Source organism: Dermacentor albipictus, chromosome 5 (assembly GCF_038994185.2).
Source record: "Dermacentor albipictus isolate Rhodes 1998 colony chromosome 5, USDA_Dalb.pri_finalv2, whole genome shotgun sequence".
In the NCBI taxonomy this organism is placed as follows: Eukaryota; Metazoa; Arthropoda; class Arachnida; order Ixodida; family Ixodidae; genus Dermacentor; species Dermacentor albipictus.
Window position 1 is genome coordinate 162,105,930 of NC_091825.1, and position 26,327 is coordinate 162,132,256.

Below are 26,327 nucleotides of genomic sequence, written 5' to 3' on the forward strand. Positions count from 1 at the left end.
TCAAAACGCGTAGCCGACATCTCTTCACGGTCACAGCAGCACTGCGGAGCAACTTCTTCGCATTCCGAATGCCATGCACTGTACTCAAAGCAGATACCTGTCGTGTGCCAGTGCTGTCTCGTGTCATGTTCGATAGCACGAATGATGTCTAATTTTTTTTCTATGCTGAGCATCCAGCATCTTTTTTATCCGAGCTTCGGCATGACGCGAGTCCTCACTTGCCCGACGCCACAATGCTCTCTGGCACACCGCCGAAATGATGTGGCTTCAGAGCACGAACGCACAGGGTGCTTGGAGGCCGTTCCGATCTCTGAGGCTTGTTCTGCCGGGCCGCCCGATGGAGACGACGCACCGCCGTGTTTGCACTACGTAAAGTGGAAACACTATGTGTTAACCGATACGTACGCAATAAGCTGGACGGGTTGAGCGGATACAAAACACATCATGTTCAATGGCCGCTGAGTCAGGGATTTGACTTTACTGCTTTTAAAACGAAACTACTGTTTAAGCGGGTACGGTTTAATGAGGTTTTACTGTACTACTATTTGAAGACGTGTTTGGGCTTGAGAAGAAAAAATACATTTTTTTAGATAACGATTTCATTCATTTGGAAGACAAGAAACATTTCGTTTTGTAGTATACTGTCTGCAAGCAGACGACAAACGACGGAAGTAAATTTCCGGGGAGGTCACTGCTTCCTGATTGGCTGCTCTCTCTGCCCCGTTGTCACAAATTTTGCATACTGCCACTTAGTGACGTTGCAGCAACCGAACAGAACGCGTATCGAACAAAATATCTCTGATCGCGCCCATGCACTCTTCATTCATGAATAACAACAATAAAAAGGAAATAAACTTATCAGAATTAAAAATTTGATGCATTTTTATGCACATAGTTCAAGGCTTTGAAAATCCGCACACGAGAATATTTCGCAAGCCTCAAATGTTCCTCCTCTTACACTAATACGTACATCCATAGCGTAATCGAACTGCATAGGTGCGCGCACTTAAGAAAAGAAAACTGTTTAGTTGTGTGCCCATCAAAAAAAAGCAACACGTGTGACAAACTTTCGCTAATCTTTGTCTCATCGCCAACCAGCTGGGGCAATTAGTTTTCGCGAGTTTGAAAAAAAATAAATAAAAGAAACGGAAACGCATGCACGGCGGCATCCTTCCTATGCGCACCCCTGTGAGCACTAAATGAGCGAGAAACAAGTGGTCGCCCTTTGTGCTATTAGGAACGAGTTAGACATCAGTTTCGCAGGCGCAAAAAGCCGAAACCGCCCGCGAAGCAAAATCCAAACAGCCGCCCGCCCGTGTGCATGCCAATGCGCCAGCGGTAGTATATAGACGCGCGGGAGCAAAATAGCAACCCGAGAGAGGGAGGTGTGCGAAAAAATTTCTCTGTATCCCCACATAGTGGCAGCACATGACAGAAAAGAAAAAGTTAGGAAATTGGCTTGCTTTTTAAACGAAAGACGGCGCCGTATATCTACGTCATTGACCGTCAAAGGGTTCATGGCCTAGTGAAAACACTTCATCCGTAGGCCGTACAAATCATGTCCCAATGTCCATGCACCATTTTGGATACAAATAGGATATCTGCTGGATGCAGTCTCGGATATCCTATTGCGAATGTCCTAAGGATATCTTACATGGACCTGTTCCTGATATTCTACAATGAACGTCCCTAGGTTATATCCCATATGGACCTTTTTTATACATGCACAGGAGTATTTGTCTTCCATTTGAAGCTATGTCTCATGAGTTTCCTCGTAACAGAATTATGTTTTCTCGCACGTTCAAATTACAATCCAAAGCTATCAGGTCTGCAGCTCGTGTTTACATCATACTAGGAATTTTCTGATGCAATTTTCTTTGAAAACTTCAATTAGTTCAATAAGGCAATTGCGCTTGGCAGGAGGCTTTGAAGAATGAGGAGTGTGCCACACTTCTGCACATGTGCGTGCATGCGTAACATGTGTACATAATTTATCTGTTCTTGGTGCATGGGTGCTCTGCCCATTGCATCTATTACACAATGTGTTATGTGACCGTGATTTACATTATGGCGAACATGTGCAAAAGGCCCTGGCATACGTCCGTAAAATGTACGCAACACTTCCACATAATGTCCCTCGCGGACATGTAACAGATGTTTGCAGGAAACAGAAAGTGTGGCCAAATGGTCATGTGTGGGACGTTCGCAGGATGTATTTGACGCATCCCTGTGATATCGATGTCCTCGTAGTGGATGTCCATAGGATATCCGTAGGACTCCATTGTTGTCGCTGCAAAAGTACAGCATTTCACAAAATGGGCACAAGCTCATGGTCCATGTAATCTGTAACTAAGTGCTCAAAATACAGGCATCACTGACTATGGGGACACACACAAGAGCCGGTGCGGTGCACAACGTTGCTATCTCAAATAGTTTTCCACACTTAACGCAATGACAGCATTAATTACTTTGGTAATGGGCACAAGAAAAAATGAATTGTATTACAAAAGTCCTGCTGCTTGCTTTGCTTCAGCAAATCTTAAATCCCGTAACAATGAAAGTAAGCTTAAAATAAGCAGTTACATTGTAAGGTCCTTCTCTCCTTGGCACACCTTGCAACAGCTAGCACATTAAGTGATGCCTTCAATTTAGTTCAATTCAAGTTTATTACATATATTAGGAATGATACATAGTTGTGCATATACAGAAGGAGGTCCCGGAACCTCCTGTGCAAGTAAAGCGAGTAAAACTACAATGTAAGAAAGCAAAGGAAACGAAAGAGAGTATGTACATTACAAAAGAAAAATACATATATAAGTGCATCAATAACATTCACTGGTATATGGATTATTTATCGTTTAAAAACGGAAATTGTTTCAGGTTTTTCTTAAATATTTGTAGGGAAGATACAGATTTCACATGAGTGTGTAAACTGTTCCAAAATGTTCTGAAAAAAAGAGCGATGTGGATCTACCATAATTAGTACGCATACTAGGCAAGAGCAAGTTATGCTGGGTAGCAAAGCCAGTACAATTAGTATGGAAGAGTGCATTTTGTGGGAAAATGTCTAAAGTGAAGCCATGGTTATAAATTTTAAAGAATTTAATGCCTATGTTATAAAAATAAAGACAGGACAAAGGCAAAATATTAAAATCAACAAAAATGGGTAAGGAAGGTGAAAACCGTGGGGCGATTTTAATAATGCAAACTGCTTGTTTCTGGAGTTTGATTAATGGGGAGAGGTGAATGGAGTATGTATGACCCCATGATGAGATACAGTAGTTTATGTGGCTGTATGTAAAGGCATAATGTAGTGTTGTAAGTACATAGAGACGGAAGTAGAATCTGGTTTTGAGGACGGCACATATGCCAAGAGATATTCTAATGCATACTGATGAAATGTGTTTATGAAACCGAAGATGGGTGTCAACAATGACTCTGAGAAAAGTAACATGATCAAATGAAGTAAGAGCCTGGTTGTTGATGAAAAGACAAAAAGATGATTTCTAAAGGCTAATTAATAGCCAGTTTGCTGCTCACCACTGCACAAGAGAATTTAATATGCTTGTAAATTCGAAATTAAAACATTAAGGTCAGGGCTGTGAGCAATGATGGTGGTATCATCTGCATATAAAATACACTCAGAGTGAGAAAGGCAAGAAGACAAGTCATTAATATATGTTAAAAAAGGGGTCCTAAAGTAGATTCTTGGGGAACACATTTAATAATATATGAGGGATTAGAAAAACAATCGTCAACAACAACAAGCTACCGTCTATGAGATAAAAAGCTTTTAGCAGTATTAGCGATGGCCCAACAATACCGTAACACTCAAGCTTTAAAAAAAGAATGTTATGGTCAATATAATCAAAAGCTCTAGAAAAATCTATAAACACAGAAGCTGAAATGTCACCATGACCAATGTGAGATTTAATATTATGTGTGAAACATGCGATGGCAGCGTCAGTAGACAATCCTGAGGTCCTGAGGGGAATCCAAACTGATTTGATGTTAGTATGTTAAATTTAGTGTAGTACTTGTGTAGTCTTGTTCCAATCAATTTATCTAGAACTTTGTCAAGGAAGGGAAGGTCAGAAATTGGATGCCAATTTTCAGATAAAGATTTGACACCTCTCTTCCAGACAGGTGTGATCTTCGCAACCTTGAGTCAGGAAAGACACCAGAACTAAAGTGAGGGTAAATATGCAATTTAACATGGGTGAGATTCCAGAACAAATTAATTTGATGTGTTTTGCAGGGATGTCCAGACCAGGGCCAGTTGATTTTGAACCTCAAATGATGGATTCAATTTCTTCAGGGTTTATGGGTTGAAGAAAAAAAAGATTGTGGTTTACGGGTGAAGGAAGGAGAAAAATCAGGACTGTCAAGGAGGGTAATATGTGCCAAAAAGTAATCATTGAAGGCATTAGCTATCCCATTCAGCGATGTTATGGTTGCAGTATTTTATAGATAGCGATGTAATTGTCACTTCATGTGACTCAGACTTAAGAACTCATTTACCAACTGCTATTTTCTTCTAGTATTATTACTGCATTGTTGAATTTGATCTTTATAATAGCATGCTTTGCATCTTTAAGAAGTGTGGATAAAGTATTTGAATAATGCTTACATTGTGCTTTAAGCTGGGTGTTGAAAGGCTGGCGCTTTTTTTTTTTTTGTGGAGGTTGTCCTTCCTTCTTATACAACATAACAGAGAAGTTGATATCCAGGGGGAAAGGGGAGCATGATAACGTCGCTATGAGGACAGGACGGTAGTGCATGATCTCACGGCAGTATAGTCTACGCTCATTACAACAGACCCGTGTGCAACAGACTTTTGGATATAACGGATATCTCAGCCTTGGTTTGTTCTACCTATTTTATTAATGCAACGAAGTTCGCTTTTAATGGACTGTGCTACAAAGGACTATTGGCTACAGTGGACGAAATTAGTGGCAATTTTTGTTAAAATTGGGTGTATAAAACGAACTTTTGCCGTGTCGACAAGGGCTGACAACTGACTTGCGACGGTCAGCTGACGATCGCGGCTCAATATCTTACACATGAGGGAGGGAGAAAAGCGGGGCAGAAGCATGGCATCTTTCGCGTGCGAAGCACAGGCGTGGCTGCTGTTAATGGCGTGGTCACGTGGGCGTCGTATCTTGAAAGCGATCTGTGATGTGGACAAAATGCACGCCAGTGCGGGCACCGTATCTTGAAAGTGATCTGCAATGTGGGCAAAGTGTGCGCCAGCACGGGCACCGTATCTTGAAAGCGATCAGCGATGTGGACAAAGTGCATGCTACCGCGGGTGCCGTATCTTGAAAGCTATCAGTGATGTGGACAAAGTGCATGCTACCGCGGGTGCCGTATATTGAAAGCAATGTGCAATGTGGACAAAGTGCACACCATCGCGGGCGTGCCGTATATTGAAAGCGATGTGCAATGTGGACAAAGTGCGCGCCAGCGCGGGCACCGTATCTTGAAAGCGATCAGTGATGTGGACAAAGTGCATGCTACCGCGGGTGCCGTATATTTAAAGCGATCTGCAATGTGGACAAAGTGCGCGCCAACGTGGGCACCGTATCTTGAAAGCGATCAGAGATGTGGACAAAGTGCGTGCTATCGCGGGCGTGCCGTATCTTGAAAGTGGTCTGCGATGTGGACAAAGCGCATGACACCGTGGGCGCTGTATCTTGAAAGCAATCTGGGATGTGGACAAAGTGCATGCCACTGCGGTTGCCATATCTTGAAAGTGATCTGCGATGTGAACAAAGTATGCGCCCGCACAGTCATTATCTTCAAAGCAATCTGCGATGCGGACAAAGTGCGGCCAGTGCCAGTAGCTTCGTGTGCTGTGCTTTGGACGTTTACTTCTCGTTGAAGCGAGAGACAGCATGAAGGTCAATTCACTCGCTGCTGCTGTCACGCTTATCTTGCTTAATTTGCTATTGCAATCGATGCTTCGCCTTTCGGGTGAACTGCGATTTTATTTTGTTTGTTTTTTACTTTGGGCGTTCGTCACTCACTCTTTGCAATAAAGTTGTTTGACATCATGTTGAAAGTTTTAGAAGTGAGGCGTCTCAGATATGACGGACTTTGGATAAAACGGATGTTTTTGTCGGGTTTTCAGGGTCCTTTGTAACGAGAGTCGACTGTAATAATAATGTGGGTAAGTTTGGTTAATGCAACATCAGGATCTAGAGCTTCAAGAACTGGCAACCAGTCTGCATCTTCAATAATTTTAGTGTATTTAATGTTATCAAAATAGGTTCTGAAGTGCAAATTATTTACTTGGGAAATAGATTTGACAGTGTTGACAGTGTAGTTTCGATAACACCAATTTGAGTGGGCTCAGTGAAATTAGAGATCACATGTTCAATTAAAGACGGTGAACCTCTGTTCGGATAGCGTGTAGGGTCAGTTATAAGACAGTGGTAGCCATAGCTATAGATGCAGGTGAGATAGTCTTTAGTCACAGCGTGAGAATCTTCAAATAAATTTTTGTTAGTATCACCTAGAATTAGAACATTTTTCTTTTCGCTAGACAGTTGATGTAGTACGACTGAAAGTTCGGTGAGAAAGCTGGAAAAATCAGGAGAATGAGTGTTGGAACAGACGACTTTGCGATTGTTGTTAGTTATGGCAAGTGTATCAGATTCTGCCCAAACGAACTCGCACTTAGGGAGGTTCAGAGTTGGGTCATGTTATCTCATGAATGATAAACCATTTAACACGTAGATGGCAGAGCCTCCACATGAATCACCATCGCGATGGTAATAGTGATAGACCATAAAGGTCTTTATTTTCAGCTGAAAGCCACATTTCAGATAGACCAATAATCAAAAATGGGCAGTCAAAAGAGTCCAGGGAGGCCGAAATCTTGGTATAATTTTAATGCAAACTGTGGGTGTTCACATGAATTGCAAAAAAAAATAGAGACAAATAAAAACTGCACAGACGAACAATGTTACACAGTTTCAGCCGGCCTAACTGCTGTTGATGCGAGCTGAAAAGCCACACAACCGGCCCTGCATGCAAGAGTGAGCGATTTCAGCACCGTCGCTCCATTTGCCACTGCTGGCATCAAGTGCCTTTATGCACTGCTGCCTCCATGCACTGCACTGCCCTTTTCTAGTTCACTGTACTGCCGGTACGCAGGGGGAGCAGCAAAGCAAGAGCGACACACCAGCCACCAGGTCTGCACGGCACCAGGACACCTTGTAGTCGAAAGCCCCGACTCGAACCACTGGTCAGCTAGCTGCCGTCCGAGTTGTTCAGTGATCTCTCTCTCAAGCCCACGTGATTCTTCCTCGTGTCATGGCTACACAATCCACATCATCACACAGAGCTGTATCACATCACAGATTCTGCCCCTTATATGTGCATAGTTGATAGTTTCCAGAGGCCTTCTTTTCCGCACCTTAGAATATACTGCAGTCTTCGCAGAGCATATATAATCTATGGGCAAGAACCTCACTGCCTGTGACGAGACCTTATTGTTTGCATTAAGAAAAAACCAGCCAAAACAAAGACACACACAGGAAACATACACACGATTGTATGTTTCCTGAGTGCGTCTTTTTTTGGATGGTTTTTTCCTAATACAGTGCACCAACTAACCCAACGACGTTAAGCATTTCTACATAATTCTTTCCAAACAGGTGGTGAGCGCTTCAGTGCTTACACCTTCAAACAGTTCCACAGATGCTTCGCCCAAAGTCGTGACACGAGCACCAAGCATTGCTGTTTCAACCACTGCAACATCTGTGACTTTGCCTGTACCTGTTGTCACAACAACCAACACCCTGGCCTTGACTGTTCCCTCAACCAAGGATGCAACCACTGTGGCAGCTGGGCAATCTGAGCGGGAGGTGATAATCCAGCTGCCGTTTCCCAAGCTGCTTCGCAATAAGTCGGTGCTGTGTCGGCCCCAGATGGTCACCAAGGCTGCATTCTGTCGGCCTGTACCCTGCCACAAGGAAATACAGACCGGTGAGTGCTGATGCTGAACAAATGATCACTGTGCTTTTAGATAAATCGATGAATGCTCTTAGCACGATTTCTTCTAATGCGTTTGCATTTTTTGAGTACTTCACACACTTTACAGGGTCTGTCTGTCTGTGTCTGTCTGTCTGTCTGTCTGTCTGTCTGTCTGTCTGTCTGTCTGTCTGTCTGTCTGCCTGCCTGCCTGCCTGCCTGTCTGTCTGTCTGTCTGTCTGTCTGTTTGTCCGCCCGTCCGTCCGTCCATGCGTCTGTCCGTCCCCCTGTCTGTCTTGTTTGTTTCTTTGTTTCATTGTCTCAAACCACTCTCCCGCCTACCTGGGTCACTGGATAGTCCATGGTCGAAAGGCAGCACGTCGGGATGCTGTGTGGAGGGAACAGGATTCGAAACCAACCGTTGGACCAACTTGGGTCGCTGAGTATGTGACAATGTGTACATACATGCCACTCTTCAGCGAACCTGTTTCATGCCGACATTGGTCACTGTAGATGCAGGACTGGGTAGGTACTGCTCTTGAATGAAACTCATTGATGCCGACTTGAAGCACTGGGCATGTGCCACTCGGTCTGTTCTGGTCTACAGTGACCCTCTTTGATGTCAATTGGGTAACTAGGTATGTGCCACTGGGAACGTGCCGCTCTTCAGTGACGAAAGAGATCCTTTAAGTTTCTCCATTTCTGGGCAGAATTGAACGCACATCACGGGGGTTCCTCAAGGACAGCAACCTGACGCTTTAGCAGGCTGCACCACAAATTCACTGGATATGTGCCACTTGTGAATGAACGTCTCTCACGCCAGTGCTTTAGTGAGCTGCACCATGAATGCACTAGGTATCTGCCACTCCAATGAATCTCTCGCCAACTTGGGTCCCTTGGGTATGTGCCACCAAGTGTGCTGCAAGCAAGGGAACAATTCTCAGCATTTGCACGCACCAGCACAACATATGTCTCATCTTGGAGGCCACGCGTGGACTCTTTGGCAGTGCCCCTAGATGGCACAGTGCTTTAGAAAGATGCGAGAGGGGGGGGGCACCTGGCAGCCGTATGACTAATTTCTCAGTGTTCGCGTGCACTGGCGCACCATGCATTTCGAAGGCAACACGCAGGCTTCGTGGTGGCGCTGCTAGATGGCGCCAAATGTTTTTAGAGAAGCACGTGAGAGGAGTCCTGCTGCAGTACATGCATCATACATAACTTGTTTCGATGGTGGCAGTGTATTGTATCAATATGTCGATTCATTACTAAATGCATTGTCATTGGCAGTCATCGTGAGATGGATTCTGCCGAATTTTTAGAACATTTAACCAGCAGACCTTACAGAGGCCATATGTCACCTTGAAAAAGACAGGTCCACTTGTCAAAACGTTGGCTCCTGCTTTTACCTTGTTCTCGCTTTGCTCATAATTTTAAATTTCCATCTCCCACCTTCCCTGTGTTTTCACCGGCCATATTATCATTTTGTGCATTATCATTTCGTGCCTGCATAAAGCTCTGTATGGGGTTGTCATGGGTGTTAGTTGTAAGCATTCTTCTTTGTACATTTGCGTTATTTAATGCTTTTCACCTGAGCAGTAATGTAACGAACGGTATGTGACTTACTGTGGTACACATATTCCCATTAGGCGCGGCATGTACATGAAAGTTGCTTTTGCTGAATGGGTTCATGCTGAGATGCTACATAAATGTCCAATCACCTTTTTCTGCAACATTTGGTGCGTCTCTTGTTTATGCAGACATGCAAACCCAGACTGGTTCAGAGGGTGGTCCAGCACGGCTCATACCTGTTCCCGTGCCAATCTATGTGCCAGCTCCCATGCACATGTTCTCCTATGCTGTACCATCACCACTGCCCATCCCCATTCCGGTGCCTGTGCCCATTTTCCTGCCTACAACAAAAGACACCACGGAACAGATCATGGAGACTCTCAAAGAATTCAGGGTATGCCTTCAGGGTGCGCCTTCAGGGTGTGCTTGTACTACATCGGGGTCATGCGCCAAAAGCAAGTGTAGGTGTATTGTACAGTAAAGCCTCGTTAATTAAAAGAAAATCGGATAATTTGGACTCACCTTCTGGTCCTGGTGAGCTTGTGCATTACTTAATACAATCAAACGCTCGTTAATTCGGACGTATTTGACTCCACACCAGTTAATTTGGACAACTTTCAGAGCTTGGTGAGTGCTGCAAATGTACAACGCAAAAGAATCAAAACAGCGTTAGTGTGCGACTGAAATGGAGTGGCAGAGTCTGCATCATCATCATAGTCATTAGCGGAAATTGTATGTGAACGACGAGAACACTAGAAAGCGTTGTGCCTTTACAGCCTTTGTTCTTGCATTTACCACCACGTATAATACTGTATTGGTCGCGTGCCTTCATAATGGTGTAGGCGCCATACATGATCGGATTGATAGTGACCATGGGTTTTGTCCACAGCGGCTGCAGCAAACAGTAGTTTTGTTTTAACTCTGTGTGTGTGTCAGCTGAGTGCCTTTAAAACTGCAGCGGCAGTTTCGTCTGCAGTGGTTGCGGCAAACAATAGTTTCATTTGGAATCACCGCAGTGGCTGCACTCACAATGTTACAAACATAGCGGAAGCTTTTGAGGATGAAGAGCACTGGCCACATTACAATCGGTGGACAATCTGTTGGCAACCAGCTCACTTGTGAAAAAATAATCAGGATGTGCACGTCACAGTGAAAGCCCGTCTCGGATAAGGACGCGCTGCAACGGAAGTCACAAGGCCTTCATCGCTGCAACTAATCAGTCATGAGATGACTTGAATTGCAGATTCCGCACTGCTTTTGTATATAGGAACAAGATGTGCTGATTCATTCAGTAAATAAAAGCATGTTGATGTAGTATGCATTTGTTTGTTTTCTTTATACCCTCGGTAATTCAACATTCCGTTAATTCTGACATTTTTTCCGGTCCTTTGAAAACCGAATTAACGAGGTTTTGCTGTAGCTAGTTTTGGTTTTGCCCAGCAAGTGCTAAAATAGCTGTACGCAAATATCCAAATTATCATAGAGTAGACTTCCGGTAATTCAACTCCAGTTAACTTGGTTTTTCAGTTGCTTCTATCCCAACCAAAGCTCCTGGCTAGTGCCCTACATTTCTATGGGCCATGACTTTTGTTTAGATAATTAAATTGGCCCTCGCCAGATACCGTATTTACTCAATTATTGACACTGGGCAGCCGTTGTGCGTTGCCACTGGCACACTTGCGAACAGCGCCACTATGGCGAAATTGCAAAACATGGGGTGACGCGTAGCAGAATACACAACGATCATGGCACTGCCCGTGCTCCTTTGTTGCGGCTTTCAGGGCCTCGTAAACTTGTAAACGATTTGTAGGACCACTAACTTGGAGAAGGGAAGGCATTTGTATGAGACAGGGCATGCCTACGATCTTCATGAACGGCAGGAAGAAAAGACCATTGCATTATTGGGAAGTGTTTTCCACAGACGAAGCTCGCACTGCCAAGCTATGATGTAGTTCTGGAAGTAAGTATACCTCCTCAGCACTCCATGTTTATTTATATTTTACGACGTTTCGTGTATATTGGTACATATTCTTGTAGCTGAACAAAGCAAGAAGCACGAAATGAGTAAAATCTTCCTACAAAGCCAGAGTCAAGGGCTGCCTTTGCAATTGATGAAGAGGAAACGGAGTCATGCGCAAGCAGAAATCGGAGTTGGAACCCGAAAGCAGAAAGGATTAACTGAAAGGGAAAAGGCTCTCCGCATGCGATAATGGTATGCTGGGACGGTATTCCACACAAACATGCTTACGGTGATTGACTGTTGTGCGGTTTTAACCAGGTGCTTAGCTTTATTTTCAACGAAGGGCCTGAAGGTATGTCAGCGCAATCGCAAACATTTGTGAAGTGTATGGTGACAGGATCCCGTAATATATATGTTCAAGTGTGTCAAATATACATCAAATTAATGTGGAGAAAGATTTCCACAAAACCACATTCCATAAGGCATTGTGCTACTTTCGCAACAAAGTTGTGATAGTCTCCCCAGAATGCTACGTTTCATCAATGAGTAAACTCGGTTGTGGCAACTAGTGTAGCCACTAAGGATCTTAAAGATACAGTTAAGACTTGTTGTTCTTAGCATGATAAGCATCAGTAAGCTCAGGCGATGACGGTGTTGCAAATTCTAGTAGTCCTTTATTTAAGTCATACAAAGGACGCAAACAGCCTTTAGTGTAATAACGCACTGCTAATTCTTTAAATCACAAAATAAATAGAGTGGAGCCCCGGTTATACATCCCCGGTTTTGCGACCGGGTTTTACGACGGATTAGCACAGTCCCGGCGAAGTCCCCATAGAAGCAATGCATTAAAAACATCGATTATCTGACGCAATTTTACGCCTGACTCGCGTTATAGGACGACCATCGCGAAGCGCGTTCATTTCTCTCTCCCCCCCCAGCAGCCACCTGCGACGCTCGCTGTGCTGAAGTAGCGCCTTCTCTACGATCACTTTCTCCCTCTCTTCTCGGTGGCGTCGCGTTGGGGAAGCGTTTCTCTCCCAGCTGGTGACGCCCGCTGTGTTGAAATAGTGCCTTTTCTTCTCCACAATCACTTTCTCCCTCTCTTCTCGGCGGCATCGCCTCTCGTCGCGCTGGGGAAGCGTTTCTCTCCTTCCAGTTTCCCAGTAGCAGATCGCCGAAAAGGTAGCGTGGAGAGGCCTAGGTTTATCGCATGTGTTCTTCGTCGTAATCCTAATGACCAGCGTTCAGCAGAGGTTTTGAGTTGTGTGGAGCAACGCAATGCACGATGTCCCGAAAGCGGACAGTTCTGTCACTCGGCGATAAGCTGAATATTATAGAGGAAGCAGAAAAGCAGCATGGAGCCACGACGGCCAGCATTGCCCGGGACCGTAAGATACCCGAATCTTCACCATCATTAAGTGCGTCGAGCAAGGGTACCGAAAGCGCTTAGCGCAGCATCGGCTGGCGGCTATGGAGCGCAGTGAGTTGGAAAAAAAAATATCACTGTGCTCGACACCATGCATTTTAATGCCAGTTTGTGGAACGCAGTGTCGGGAAGCACAATCGCTAATTCGTTCAAACACTGTGGCTTTAAGCGAGAGACTGCCTCTTCTGCTGGGGACGCAACAACCTTGTTGCCGCTCAAGGCCGATGCGGGCTTCGCCGATGACGATTGCGAAGGTTTAAACCTCACCACGACCTTCGTCGAGTACGTGGAGGCCGACGACAACATTGCGATCTGTGGCAAGGTGTCGCTGGATGGCGCCATTGAGGAGGCTTTGCCTAGTGCCGACACTGCTGTGGCATCGGACGAGGGCAATGACGCCGCCATAGATGCCGTGCCTGTGCCTACCACGTTCGCCAAGGTGCTATGGCACATAGACGGCATCCGGAACTTCATCTGTTCATGCGACGCTGCAAAGGACCTCCTTTTGGACGTTGCCCAACTTGAGTGAAAGCTCTTTGTTCATGGATCAAACAAGGTCTAAAAGAAACTTACAGACTTTTCTTAAAGTTCGCGCTGGCTGGCAGGAATCGCGGCAGTGGGCAGTGGAGTGTCCGTAAAGGTTCGTTTGAATAAAGCATGACTGGTACCGGCACTGCAACGTTAATTCTTATCGCATTTACTTTTTTGGTAATTTGAGTTTCCGAGCCCTGCAGAGTATGTTAGTAGTTTACATTGAAGTTTCTCGTAAATCCGCTGTGCGAAATAAGTAGTATTTTTATAGGCATAATTTATTCTTCAGATTTTACGATGGCCGCATTTTACGACGCTTTTTCGCGGTCCCGAGAAAGTCGTACAATAGGGGTTCCATTGTAGTTATTCTTCATGACTGTTCATGATACAAGCATAGCTTGTCACTAACCAATGTGCTAAGCAGCAGATGAAAAAGAGCAAAGAGGAATAAAACATACGCGTCTGTGGAAGGGATGTACGTGGCTGTTTGGCGGTTGTGAAGTCGCTGCTTGCAGTAGTCTTGCCAGGTGAAAGTGGCAAAAAAGGTTTGCCACTACCGACAAGCAGCAACTGAGGAACAATAACAAAAATAAATAACTACACTAAAAAAAAAGTTAACATCAGTGGGTTTTGAACCACGGTACTCCCACGTAGCCATAGAAAATTCTACCCTTAAGCTAAAAGCACAATTTCTTCATAACCATTCTGAGGCCTAACTGCAGTGAAAAGATTTTTATAATGAGCTTCAAATATGGTTATTATTTGCAATGTTTCTGTTTATACGGAACCACCAGGCTCAGTTTGTGAATGTTGACCACAGGCTGTATTTGTGGTATTAATCTTTGACTTCAAATTGTTAAGATGCCTCTGGTATGATTTCGGCTTATTTTGGCATTTGTGAAGGCCAAACGTTGTACATTTTAGGCATCTTCAGCTCTGACTGTTTATTTATAACGTATTTAATGCTTACAGTCACTTATAAGTGCATCTTTTGTTATAAAAAAGAGCACTCAGCCGCGATTCCAAGCGAGGTACTACTTGTGCATTCTCTCATGACTGGGCAGGAATCTGCCTACAGTATTCACTATTTTAATTAGATGAAGCAGTAACAAAGTATAAGTCTCTACAGACAACGGCCGAGTATGCCGTTAAATCAGCACAGAAGCACGACGTTTCACATGGCACCATATTATAATACATGCACTACAAATAACGACGTTTTTATTAATGGTTTGCTTAGTGACAGAAGTTTATGGCACATTTTTGTACAAAAGAGTCTACCGAGAACTATGTATAAGTGACAAAGCAAGCAACACGAGTTTTATGTCTGTTTCTTGGAGAACCCAAGAAAAAAGTGATCAGCTGTTCGGCACAAAGTTGTGCTTTTCTGCTTCAGGTTAGTTGACGTTTGAGTAAATGCGTGGATCAGAGTTTAGGCTTTTGCATACTTGTAACTGCGAAATGTATGAGCAGCAGCTCAGCAAATCACTCAAGCAAATCGCTAGCACTTTATGCTTCACCGCATTGCATAGTTGCAGTGCGGCGAGGCGAACTTGAAAACGCATGCAAAGAAATAACAATAAAAGGGTAGCGATTGCCGCCAGCAAGGCTTTCAAGCTTTTAAAATTGATGCCTGCACAATATTTAGCATTGTGCCATCATTTTTGTGAACTACATGAAAACGTTTAGCCATTAAACCTCGGACGAGAACTATGTTGGCTCTACGGTACAACTGCACAAGTGATCAGCTTAAAACCCACATTGTCCCATTGTAGTGATGGGGAAGAACCACACAGTATCAAAACAGCAAGCCATGAACTTTTTATTGGGAGAACTAGTGCCTTGAAAAACAACACTCAAAGCACAATAGCAACGAGCACAATCACTGGCCGTCGAAATCTGTTCATACATTCCAGCCTAATTTGCAGGCGTACCAGAATGTGCACCACAATTCGACAAGATTGGTAGTTCTACACAAGATCCACGACAAGGTTAAAAAATGTTCCAATACTTGTAGGCACATCTTCTGCTGAGTGACAGCTTTATTGATAAGCTGCGAAAAACGGTCACTGCAAAGAAATTCACAATGTAACGTATCAGTATCGTAGTAGTTCCTCCACGCAAGACTTGTTGATTAAATTCAGACAGTTAGCTGGGAGGCTCCTTATACACAGCCGGCAAAATTACAGAATTGTAGGTCGGTCTGCACGACTTATCAAGCTTGTGATTACCGATAAAGTGGCGGCTACAAACGTGTGCGCCCACAGGAATCCCAGTCACCAGTGCCGCCACACCTGAAAAGCATGAAGCAGGGGAAGCTTAAAGATTGCATCTTTGAGGCGAACGCTAATTCTTACTAAACAACATAATCTGGCTGGACGTGTGCGCTTACCTATGCCTATGAACCAAGCGGATCCACGTTTGGTGCAGTGCACACAGAAGTGGGCGCACACAGGGAATCTGTGTGGGCCTTGTGCAAGATGCACAAGGAAAGAAAAAACGGACAGAACAGAGCGCAGTGCCTGTCCACTGAAAAAGAGGGCAGGACACTGCGCTCTGTCCTGTTTTCTTTTTGTTTTCTTGTGCATCTTGCCTAGCATGTTAATTCATGGATGAGAAAAAAAAAAAGGACAGGACAGAGCACAGTGCCTGTCCACTGAAAAAGAGGACAGAACACTGCGCTCTGTTCTGTTCTCTTCTTCTTGCGCATCTTGCACAGCTTGTTTATAATTCAAGTATGAACCAACTAGTTCGCAACGACTTTTGGGCTGCCTTCGGCAGAGTTTCAAGTGAAAACAGCCGTTTGCAATGTAGGCTTACCATATTTAATTAATTCTAATATTCATATTTTTCCAAGAAAATTGATTCTCAAAATTGCCTGTGTGCTACAACAGGATACATGGATACATTAAGAAAGCCGAATTCACAGCATTGTTGACTCTAACAGCCTATTGTCAGGGACAGTGCCATTTCTGTTGTAATCACAAGATGGTGACAGAGCAAATTTTTGTGCAGTTTGGCGACAACATTGTGCTACTTTCATTACGAATGCTCATTCAAAAGAGGTTATTTATTTTACTTAATAGCAGCAACCGAGCAACATCACATGTTCTCAGTGTGCCAGAGTCTTGTGTGATGAACCGGTAATATCTTTCCGGGAACCAAGGTGTGGTAGTGTAGGTGTGGACCACCATCCCCCTCGCAATGGTTGTAGAGTCATTCAAGAAAGGTAGAATATCAAATGTAGTGAAGTACATGGAGAATGACATGTAGTTTATAGCACTAAAGAGCTGTGTAAGAGGGATGACAATGGAATTACGTTTAGATAAATTTTCATTCTTTGAAGGTAAACTCTTCAAGTTTCATCATTTCTGATGGCCAAAACTAAAGGAATGCAGCATCTTTTAATTATAAAATTGTGGGCGCATAAGATACGGGTGCACATTGTTTTCTGCTCTGACTGAAACTGGATGTGAATTAACCCTTTCGCTGTCGGACCTTTCTGACCGTGACGCACTCCCAGTGTCGGCTTGGTTTCGGGGAACGAGCATAACAGGGAATGAACATAGCCATTTATTTTTGATTATGATTGGTATACAAATAACATAGTCAATGCGATATACACATTTCAGTGTTCTGCAGCTGTTGTTAGTAAACATCATCATCATCATCAGCCTGACTATAAAGTATTTATTTATTTATTTATTTCAAAATACTGCAGGCCAATGTGGTGGCCCAAGCAGGTGTGGGTTACATCCAACATGAATGTGCAAAGCAACAGACAACAACAACAACAACAAAAAAAAACAAGCAAGAAAGAAGAAAAGCAAAAAGAAAAAAAAGATAAATAAAGCTTAAGAGTATAAAATCCCTTCAACATCCGAATCTGGCGATGCGGAACCCTCTTCCTCGCATGCGACTCTGTCCGAGTCCGAATCCGAGCTCGGCTCGTATTCTGAATCGGAATTGAGCCACCGCTCCAATGAGCAGACGAAGGTCCCGCGCGCTGAGCCATCCGAAAGTAACCGCGCGCAGGGAGGATGCGCTTTCAGTCGCCCGCACAACGGAGATAAATGGAACTTTGCGTGATCAAGATGACAGAGAGAGATGGAAAAAGGCTAAACAAAGTTCGAAGGGCTTTACGTTTACTGCTGCAAGTCGAAAGCGAGGATGCGGCGAGAGAGCGAAAGCAGCAACGAGTCACTCTTTTCGGAGAGGCAACGGCACGTGCGCCTGAACTTGACGCGCCGTAGCAGGCACACCAACAGAAGAATAAAAACCTTCAAACCAGCGGAGATGGCAGAACAACCCTTGAACCCATAACCACACGCGCGCGACGCATGATACAGCGAACACGGAGCCACCGTGCCACTCAGCAAAGAGAAAGTGGGGAGTGGCATTCGTGCCGTACTCTTCAATACATGGAGTAACACAGGTCGGGGCGAATATACGAACTTGTAGAAAGAGTCAACAGATAGCGTGGCCAATCCAGGAGCGCCAGCTTTGCGCTCTGGCGCGAAATTTTGAACGCACGATAGAGAACGTACCGGTACGTCAGTGACACTGTGGGGGGGAAGCGCGATGACGTACCGGTACGTCCGTGACAGCGAAAGGGTTAAGCTTGGAGGCGCATCTGAATCAGGTAACTACTGCCAAATAAAGCATTGCTGTGTTTCAACATTTCTTCTGCCTCTTTTATTTGACACCCCAAATAATTCAGCTCATTGCAACTGAAAATCCCATCAAAGTCAAATTAATGGAAGTCGACTGTAATATGTGCATAGCACTTTGTTTAATAGACTGTGTTTGGAAAAGCCAGTTCCACCTGTGGGGCCAGAGGAATTATAGGAATTTTGAGGGTCAATTTCCGGTTTTTGTATTCCGGTAGAGTGGATTTTTTGCCACTGAGCTAGGCGGGGGAACATTAAATGAAACACATGGTACAATCTGGCATCCTATTTGATGTGTGGTCTGTACGCTCCAGCTTAACCCTTTGGAGGTCAACGACATAAATATATGGCGCCGCGAAAAAGTCCAAAATGGTCGATGCCCTATATTTTTTGACAGTGCGGTCTGTACGTTTAAAGCGCGCCAATTTCGTAACTTTTTCTTTTCTGTCGTGGGCTGCCATTATGTGGGAATACAGGGAATTTTTTTCTTGTGCCTCCCTTTCTCGGTTTTCGTTGCACGGTTTGTTTTAGAGCTAGTTTGCTCCGGCGTGCCTATATACTACCGCTCTTGTGTTGGCGCACGTGTGGGCGGGCGGCGGTTTGGGTTTTGTTCCGTGGGCGGTTCCGGCTTCTTGTGCTCACAAAACTGATGGCTATCTCATTACTAATCGCTCAAAGAGCGACCGCCTGTTTCTCACTCGTTTAGTGCTCACAGGAGTGCTCATAGGAAGGATGCCGCCGTGCATGCATTTCCTTTTTTCTTTTTTTGGAGACTCGCAAAAACTAATTGCCTCCGGTTGGCGATAAGATGAAGATTAGCAGAAGTTCGTCACACGCTTTGCTTTTTTGACAGGCACGCAACCACCGTTTTCTTGAGTGCGCTCACCTACATAGTTTGATTATGCTATGGACGTAAATATTAGTGTAAGAGCAGGAACATTTGACGCTTGCAAAATATTCTCGTGTGCGCATTTTCCAAGCCTTATGTGTATAACAATGCACCAAGCTTTAATTCTCATAAGTTTATTTCCTTCTTTTATTGTTGTTATTCATGAACAAACAGTACATATATACCAACGCAAAATATTTTTTTCTCACTTTACGGTCACCCTAGAAAAATTACGGCAAATTTTTCTAAATAGACCCCTCAGAAAAATTGGAATCTTGAATAAAAAAAAAAAATCAATCCTGGGAGGTCGCATATGGTGAAAAAAAAAATCGACCCTCAAAGGGTTAAAAAGCAAACACCCATTTAGGACACATTGGGCAGACATGTGAATGAGCGAACATCGAGTAGGCTCCACCCAGATCTGGCGACCTCTTTCATCTACGCTTGGAATGTTACCTTGTCAACAAGTACAAAACATTTTGGCATGACCCTGCTTCGTTTCAGAATAAGTGCATGCTTGTGCACGCGACACTGACAATGGTGCGCCTTGCACTGACCGAACTGCCCGGCTGATAGGGTCGGTAGGCATAGCTCACTGGACACTGCAGTCACGGTCGATGGCATATGAAAATCAGGTTGAGTTCATTAGAGCACTTATTTTTACCAAAACGATTAACATTTGTACAATTAAGTAGCATGCAAATCAGTACTATTGATTTTCTTTTTGTGCCATCGGTGTGAAGGGCAAAAATGCAAACAAAGCGAGCCACCGCTGAGACGTTCAGGGAGTGCTGCCCACCTGCGAGGTGCCCTTGCATCACAGTTCCTGATCTCTCCACTGGTTTAGTGCTGGGGGCTGCTTTGCTGAACAAGTGCTCTTCGTACATGACTTTGTACTTTAAGGTAATGCAGTAGATGCTCTTTAAATCGAACCTCAAGGGACCAGGGAAATTGGTTCCGTTTATCGGGAGTTCCATTTACTGAGAGACAAAGCTGAATAAAATTGCATGAATACAAAACCAACCAACCATGAGGATGGTGTACCGTTAAAGAGGCAGTTCTGTTTAAGCAAATTGTACTAATTTTTGTGCCGCTGTGAATGGCGATAGAGACAAAGGGGCGAACGGCCTTGGCCGGGGTAATCAGAAAAGGAACAACACAGCTGCTTCATGTTGTCCCTTTCTTCAAGTCTCTTGTTTTGTTTGCGGTAACTTCCCGAAATCATGAATCGCCAACTGGCCTACACCCACACTCTGCTATGAGATTGTACGAAGTCATGCTTTGTTTAACATGGAGCTTTATGTTGGCGGATTTCGATGCAACTCTTTATTGAAAAAGCCTTGCAAAGAAGTGCAACAACAGAGTCAAACTTACCCCCCCTTATTTTAATAGCAAGCTTCCGAGCTAGGTGAAAGGTGAAAAGGTGCTCCTGCTGTGCTGCACCTATGTGCCGCTTGATAATACTCACCACTTCTTAAAGAGTGTCTATTGGATCAGTCTGTGATGCACTGCTACTATTCAAAGTAATCAAATTTGTTGACATTTCTAAATTGCCAACAGTGCATTTGAGACCTTTTGACTAAGGTAATTAACCAACCCTGCCTATCCAAATGGCAGACAAAGGCTCGGAAGTGCACACTGTTTTTGCATTGCACTAATATTCTTCAGATATGCTGGAATGCAGCTTTTGCTATACCGGCTTCGCTTGCACATTGGCACTTATACAGGGGTTCCCACATAACTTGAGACAAGAATTTAAATATGGAAGGCGCGTTGGAAGCGAATTTAACTGAACGCATACTTTTCGCAATAGCCTATAGTAACTCAGACAATTTTTTGTTTTCCCCATAACTCACTATATAAGTTTAGTTTTCCAACTTTTTAATTATTTGCTGAGGACCGCAAGTATGGTGCGCAGATTTGTAGAGCACCTTCAGAAACCACCAATCGAGTTGTTTCCTTTACGATATGTCTTACGTAGTCCTTTTTTTCCTGGTTGCAAAGAAAGCCTGCAAAACGTGAAAAAAGCCAAGTGACGGAGCGCTTACGCAGTGGTATCGTGCTGTTCTTAAGTGTGTGAGGAGCAGCCAGGAGTCGGCACACGCTGACAAATGGACAAGTACTGGAACCTTAAGTTTCGCATGGTTCGAGGCTAGTTGAGTGTTCAAAACAAGTAGAAATTGGTGAGACCTGACAGCTATGACACAAATGAGAAGGGTGGCCAAGCTTTAATTCCTACACAGGCGACCGTGGCCGAGCATGAGCAGGCAATAGCCAGCTTCTTCCAGAAGTACATAATTATTACCGAAATACGAAAGCACATTTTTGCTTACTTCAGTCTGTCTATCAAACTCCATCGATAAATGTATGCAATAACAGTAAGAAAAAGAGCACTGATCCAAACACCCTTCTTGATAGATGTCAGCTATTAGCCAACAGCAGTTGCGTGTGGGAATCTACTATATTATAAAATAAAGCACCCAGAATAGTGTAAGGAGCAATCTTCTCTTGGAAAGAGAACGTTTGAGAAAAAGGTGAATTCATACTCCGCTTGCAAGCTCCACGTGCTGCGCACGACTGTAAAATTTGGCTCAGATGTTCACAGCATTTTATGCTATCCGCAAGCTGTTTTTTCACCTAGCGTGAGGGGTGTTCCGGATGCCTTTAAAGGCTCTGCTCTGTATGGGACACACAATGAAACAAGTGCTAGTTAAAGATCCTCACCATAACGAATATATGTGGGGTCCTCCATTTGCGGGTTCTATGTTTATGAAATTCAGGGCGGTAGGTGTAAAACTAAGGTGTTAGTATTTCTAAGAACGAAAACTGGGGAGAGATCAGGGTTTTGTTTTCTGGCAGCCCTAAGATTGCGATTCTTCTGGTAACTTTCACAAACGATTAACACAAGCAATGGACTCCTTTTGCACTTGCACACAATCGTATTATTTAAACATCAAAATTGTTCACAGGAACATATCATGGCAAAGAGAGCTGCTTGCAAATAATTTGATGAACTCATCTCCACTAATTCTCGTTCTCAGGCATTATTAATATATTTAAAATAAACCATGTTAACAAAAACTTCAAATATAGAGAAGGGTTCGATGCTCTCTTCCTTACTTTGTTCTCTGCAATGTTAAAAAAGTACAGTAAGACCTCATTAATTTGACCCTGTTAATTAGGAAAATAGGAAAATTCGGTCTCGTCCTCTGGCATATGCATTACTTAATGGCATCAAACTCTCATTAATTTGGATGTATTTGGTTGCACACTGATTAATTTGGACAACCCTCAGAGTGTGGCAAGCACAGAGAGCCACAAATGTGTGACATAAAAGAGCAAAAGTGGTGCTAGCATCTGATCAAAACAAAGTGGTGGAATCTGCATCGCCATTTATCAGTTGAAAACGACAGGAACGCTGAAACGCTTTGTGTTTGTCTTTATAGCCTTTATTCTTGTTTTTGCTGCTGCGCATCACACTGTGTTGGGCACATGCCTCTAAAAATGAATAGTAGCCATCTGTGATCATGTCAGTAGCGATCACGGTTCTGTCTACCACGGTTGCATTTAACAATGGCTTCGTTTTGACTCGTTGCGTGCATTGGCTGCGTCTTTCAGAACTGCAGTGTCATCATCCGTGATCACGCTGATTGCTACTGAGGTTTTGTTCGTAGTGGTCTTAGCAAGCAGTAGTTTTGTTATGACATAGTGCTTGTTAACTGCGTGCCGTCAAAACTGCATTGTCAATATTTGTGATCGCGGTGTCGATAGTGACCACAGATTCTTCTGCAGCAGATGTGGCAAACTGTAATTTCGTTTTGACTCAGTGTGTGTTGGCTGCGTGCCTTCAGAATTACGTGGTCACCATCCATCCATGATTGCATTGATAGGGACCACAGTTTCATCCGCACTAGTTGTAGTGAGCAGTAGTTTTGTTTTGGCTCGGTGCAATGCGTAAGTACAGTCTGCAGAAAAATAATTCTGCAGAAAACTAAAGCAATGTTTAACGGTCTCGGAAGAGAACAGCCATTTACGATAGGTAGCGAGGCACTGGAAGTGATGAGGGAATACATCTACTTAGGGCAGATAGTGATCGCGGATCCGGATCATGAAACTGAAATAATCAGAAGAATAAGAATGGGCTGGGGTGCATTTGGCAGGCATTCTCAGATCATGAACAGCAGGTTACCATTATCCCTCAAGAGAAAAGTGTATGACAGCTGTGTCTTACCAGTACTCATGTACGGGGCAGAAACCTGGAGGCTTACAAAAAGGGTTCTACTTAAATTGAGGACGACGCAACGAGCTATGGAAAGAAGAATGATGGGTGTGACATTAAGGGATAAGAAAAGAGCAGATTGGGTGAGGGAACAAGTGCGAGTTAATGACATCTTAGTTGAAATCAAGAAAAAGAAATGGGCATGGGCAGGACATGTAATGAGGAGGGAAGATAACCGATTGTCATTAAGGGTTACGGACTGGATTCCAAGGGAAGGGAAGCGTAGCAGGGGGCGGCAGAAAGTAAGGTGGGTGGATGAGATTAAGACTTTTGCAGGGACAACATTACCACAATTAGTACATGACCGGGGTAGTTGGAGAAGTATGTGAGAGGCCTTTGCCCTGCAGTGGGCATAACCAGGCTGATGATGATGATGAATGCGTAAGTGATACTGTAGCCCGCGCGCTATTAGATTCGTCGGACGGTCCCACCGCTGTCAACCAGATGTAGGAGTCGTCGGACTATCTCGCCGCTGCCACCATTTGAAGGAGTTGAAGGTCGTAGAGAGGAACTCGGTGAACAGGATTTATTTACATATTTTACATTTTAAGCAAGATACATTGGCAGTCTAGCGCGACTCCCATATGGAGCCCGCAAAACTAACATACAGCAAACAGTTTACGAGCACACAGCTCACTACTACATTTCGAGCATGACATTGAGCACTCAGCTCCCGACAACGAGCACACTCTAGCAGCCGGCAAACGCTGCTTATAAGCTCTCCGCTCAACGTCATAGTTCGACGTCATCGTTCGATGTCACCGTTCGAGGGCCCTGTGGACGGAGTCCCAGTGGACGGAAACGTTCGTCCAGTCATTGTAAACTCTCACTTGGCAAACGCTCTCACTTGGTTTGCAACAATGCAAAGCCCTCTTCTGAGCTGAATGCTCAGCTGTTTGCAAAGTGTCCCTGAGTAATTGGAGAAAGCCTTCTTCTGAGCTGAATGCTCAGCTGTTCCCAAAGTTGTCCTGAGTAATTGGAGAAGCTTTGTGACCAAAATGTTGTCAGCTGTTAACTCACAGCTCAAAGATGAGAGAGTCTTCAAACGCTCCAAGCTGAGCATGGCACTCTGAGTCGGGTGAACATGTTTTGAGCACTATATTTTGACCAGCCAAGTGTAAAACATGCTGCCAGAGCACTGTATGCTGTTTGAAATGTAGAGCACAGCATTGAAATTTACCCTGGGTCACAAATGCCAATCCACTGAGCACTCAATGTGCTGAGAAGCAAAACTCAAGGTGTGTATGTGAAGATAGCTAAAATTGTTGCATTTAACTTGCAGCTGTGGAAAGCTGTTGAAATATTGTTTTCAAAAGATTGGGAGGTGTAATCCCAGGTCGTGAACTAAATTAAGATAAGTGACAGAATGTGAGCAATCAAATATTGGAAGAGAGTCACGTCTTTTCAGCAGTCAAGCTCTCCACATTCTTTCATGACAATACTTAATAAGTTTACTTGCACTAATGTTTTGGTTGTGCTGCTGTGTTTAAAATTTTTCTCTCGGAATACAAGTGGTGAAGAGAGGAATGGTGCAAAATTTTTGCTCTGTGATGAATTTGCATTTTCTTGAAGTTCTGCTTCTTAAAGTATTTGTTATTAACATCTGTAATGAATATATTTAAAAAGTATTCAATTCATGCTGAAATTCTTTTTATGCTTATATAACATATTTAGACACCTCAATAGCTAATGTGAATGTTTTCACATTGTTGTGCTTGGTTATGACTTGGGGTTCAGATTATTATGAAGGACCAAACTAACCTGTACAATTGTTTTTTTTTTTTTGAAAACGCTTATGACAACTTTGTGTTTGGTAGGTTGTAACATGGGTTGAGCTATTGGCACATTATTTTATCATGTGCAATTTGTCCTATTGAGAAAGCCTGACTGAAGATGTTTTATACATTCTATTTTACATATACACATATTACCACAACATTATTGTTTATTGTGTTCTGTTGTGTTATTTAATTAATTTTTTTTGTGGTGTCAAAGTTTTCTTACTATTGTACATTTACAGGAACAAACGAAGAATGACAAATTTGATGAAGTCCTGCTTGCCATTGCCCGCTCCATGGCAGAAACGTCAATGAAGCCCTCTTCGGAAAGCAAAGGTAAATGTGCAGTGGGGGCTTAGTGACACAATCAATGGTCAATACAAATTTCACGGTGGTGTAAATGCCTAACACTCCCTAGTTGAAATGCAATGTTCAAGATTTTTTATAGATCTCAACACACCATTGTGGATGTTACAAGTCCACAAGCAGTGCCTGCTGCCATTGGCATGGTGAGAAAGTCCTGGCACCTTTGGGTTTACTGCCATTGTGATGAGACATGCTGCAATGTAGTCAGCCTATTTGCTGTTATTGAGGTGCTTCACACCACTTGACTATGTCACCACTCATAGGCGCCGACTACAGGAGGGCTCCGGGGCTTGAGCCCTCTCTGGAGTTTTCTGGGGAGAAGGGGCTCTGCTCCCTACCCACCCCGCACACGGACCTAAAGTGTCGTTACCAGAATTTTGTCACCCACATCACTTGTGGTTTCTTTTGGCTTACCTCAACTTTTTCACCTAAAATTTTATTGTGGCTAAAAGCTTACTGCATGATTGTTAGTGTGAATGTGCACGGTATTTAATTGATAACTTCGCTTCATTTCCGCAAATCCTGACAGCACGAGGACAAGCATGTTAATATAACCAGCAGCGCTTGCCTCATCCTCTCACTTCAACATTGTTTTAAATTTCCACTGTAAACACCATGCGCACACACAGAATATTTAAATATATACACAGGAGAAAGCTTATTCTATCGTTGAATGAGTAGGAGGTAGCCAATTAACAATTATTTCTAAAGGTATGGATAGCCTATGTCTAGAGAATGAATACGTTGCTGTTTGTTCATCATCATCGTCAGCCTGGTTACGCCCACTGCAGGGCAAAGGCCTCTCCCATACTTCACCAACTACCCCGGTCATGTACTAATTGTGGCCATGTTGTCCCTGCAAACTTCTTAATCTCATCT

The 26,327-nt window shown here is 43.8% G+C and overlaps 1 protein-coding gene across 3 annotated transcripts in view; it reads left to right on the top strand.

The window, feature by feature from the left end:
• Positions 1–26,327, top strand: part of woc (without children) — a 120,721-nt gene that overhangs the window by 38,620 nt on the left and 55,774 nt on the right. For all 3 annotated transcript variants that reach the window (XM_065434509.2, XM_065434508.2, XM_065434510.2), the window contains exons 11-13: positions 7,665–7,995; positions 9,738–9,943; positions 25,325–25,418. In XM_065434509.2, coding sequence (XP_065290581.2) covers positions 7,665–7,995; positions 9,738–9,943; positions 25,325–25,418 — 631 coding nt within the window. The remainder of the gene's footprint in view (positions 1–7,664; positions 7,996–9,737; positions 9,944–25,324; positions 25,419–26,327) is intronic.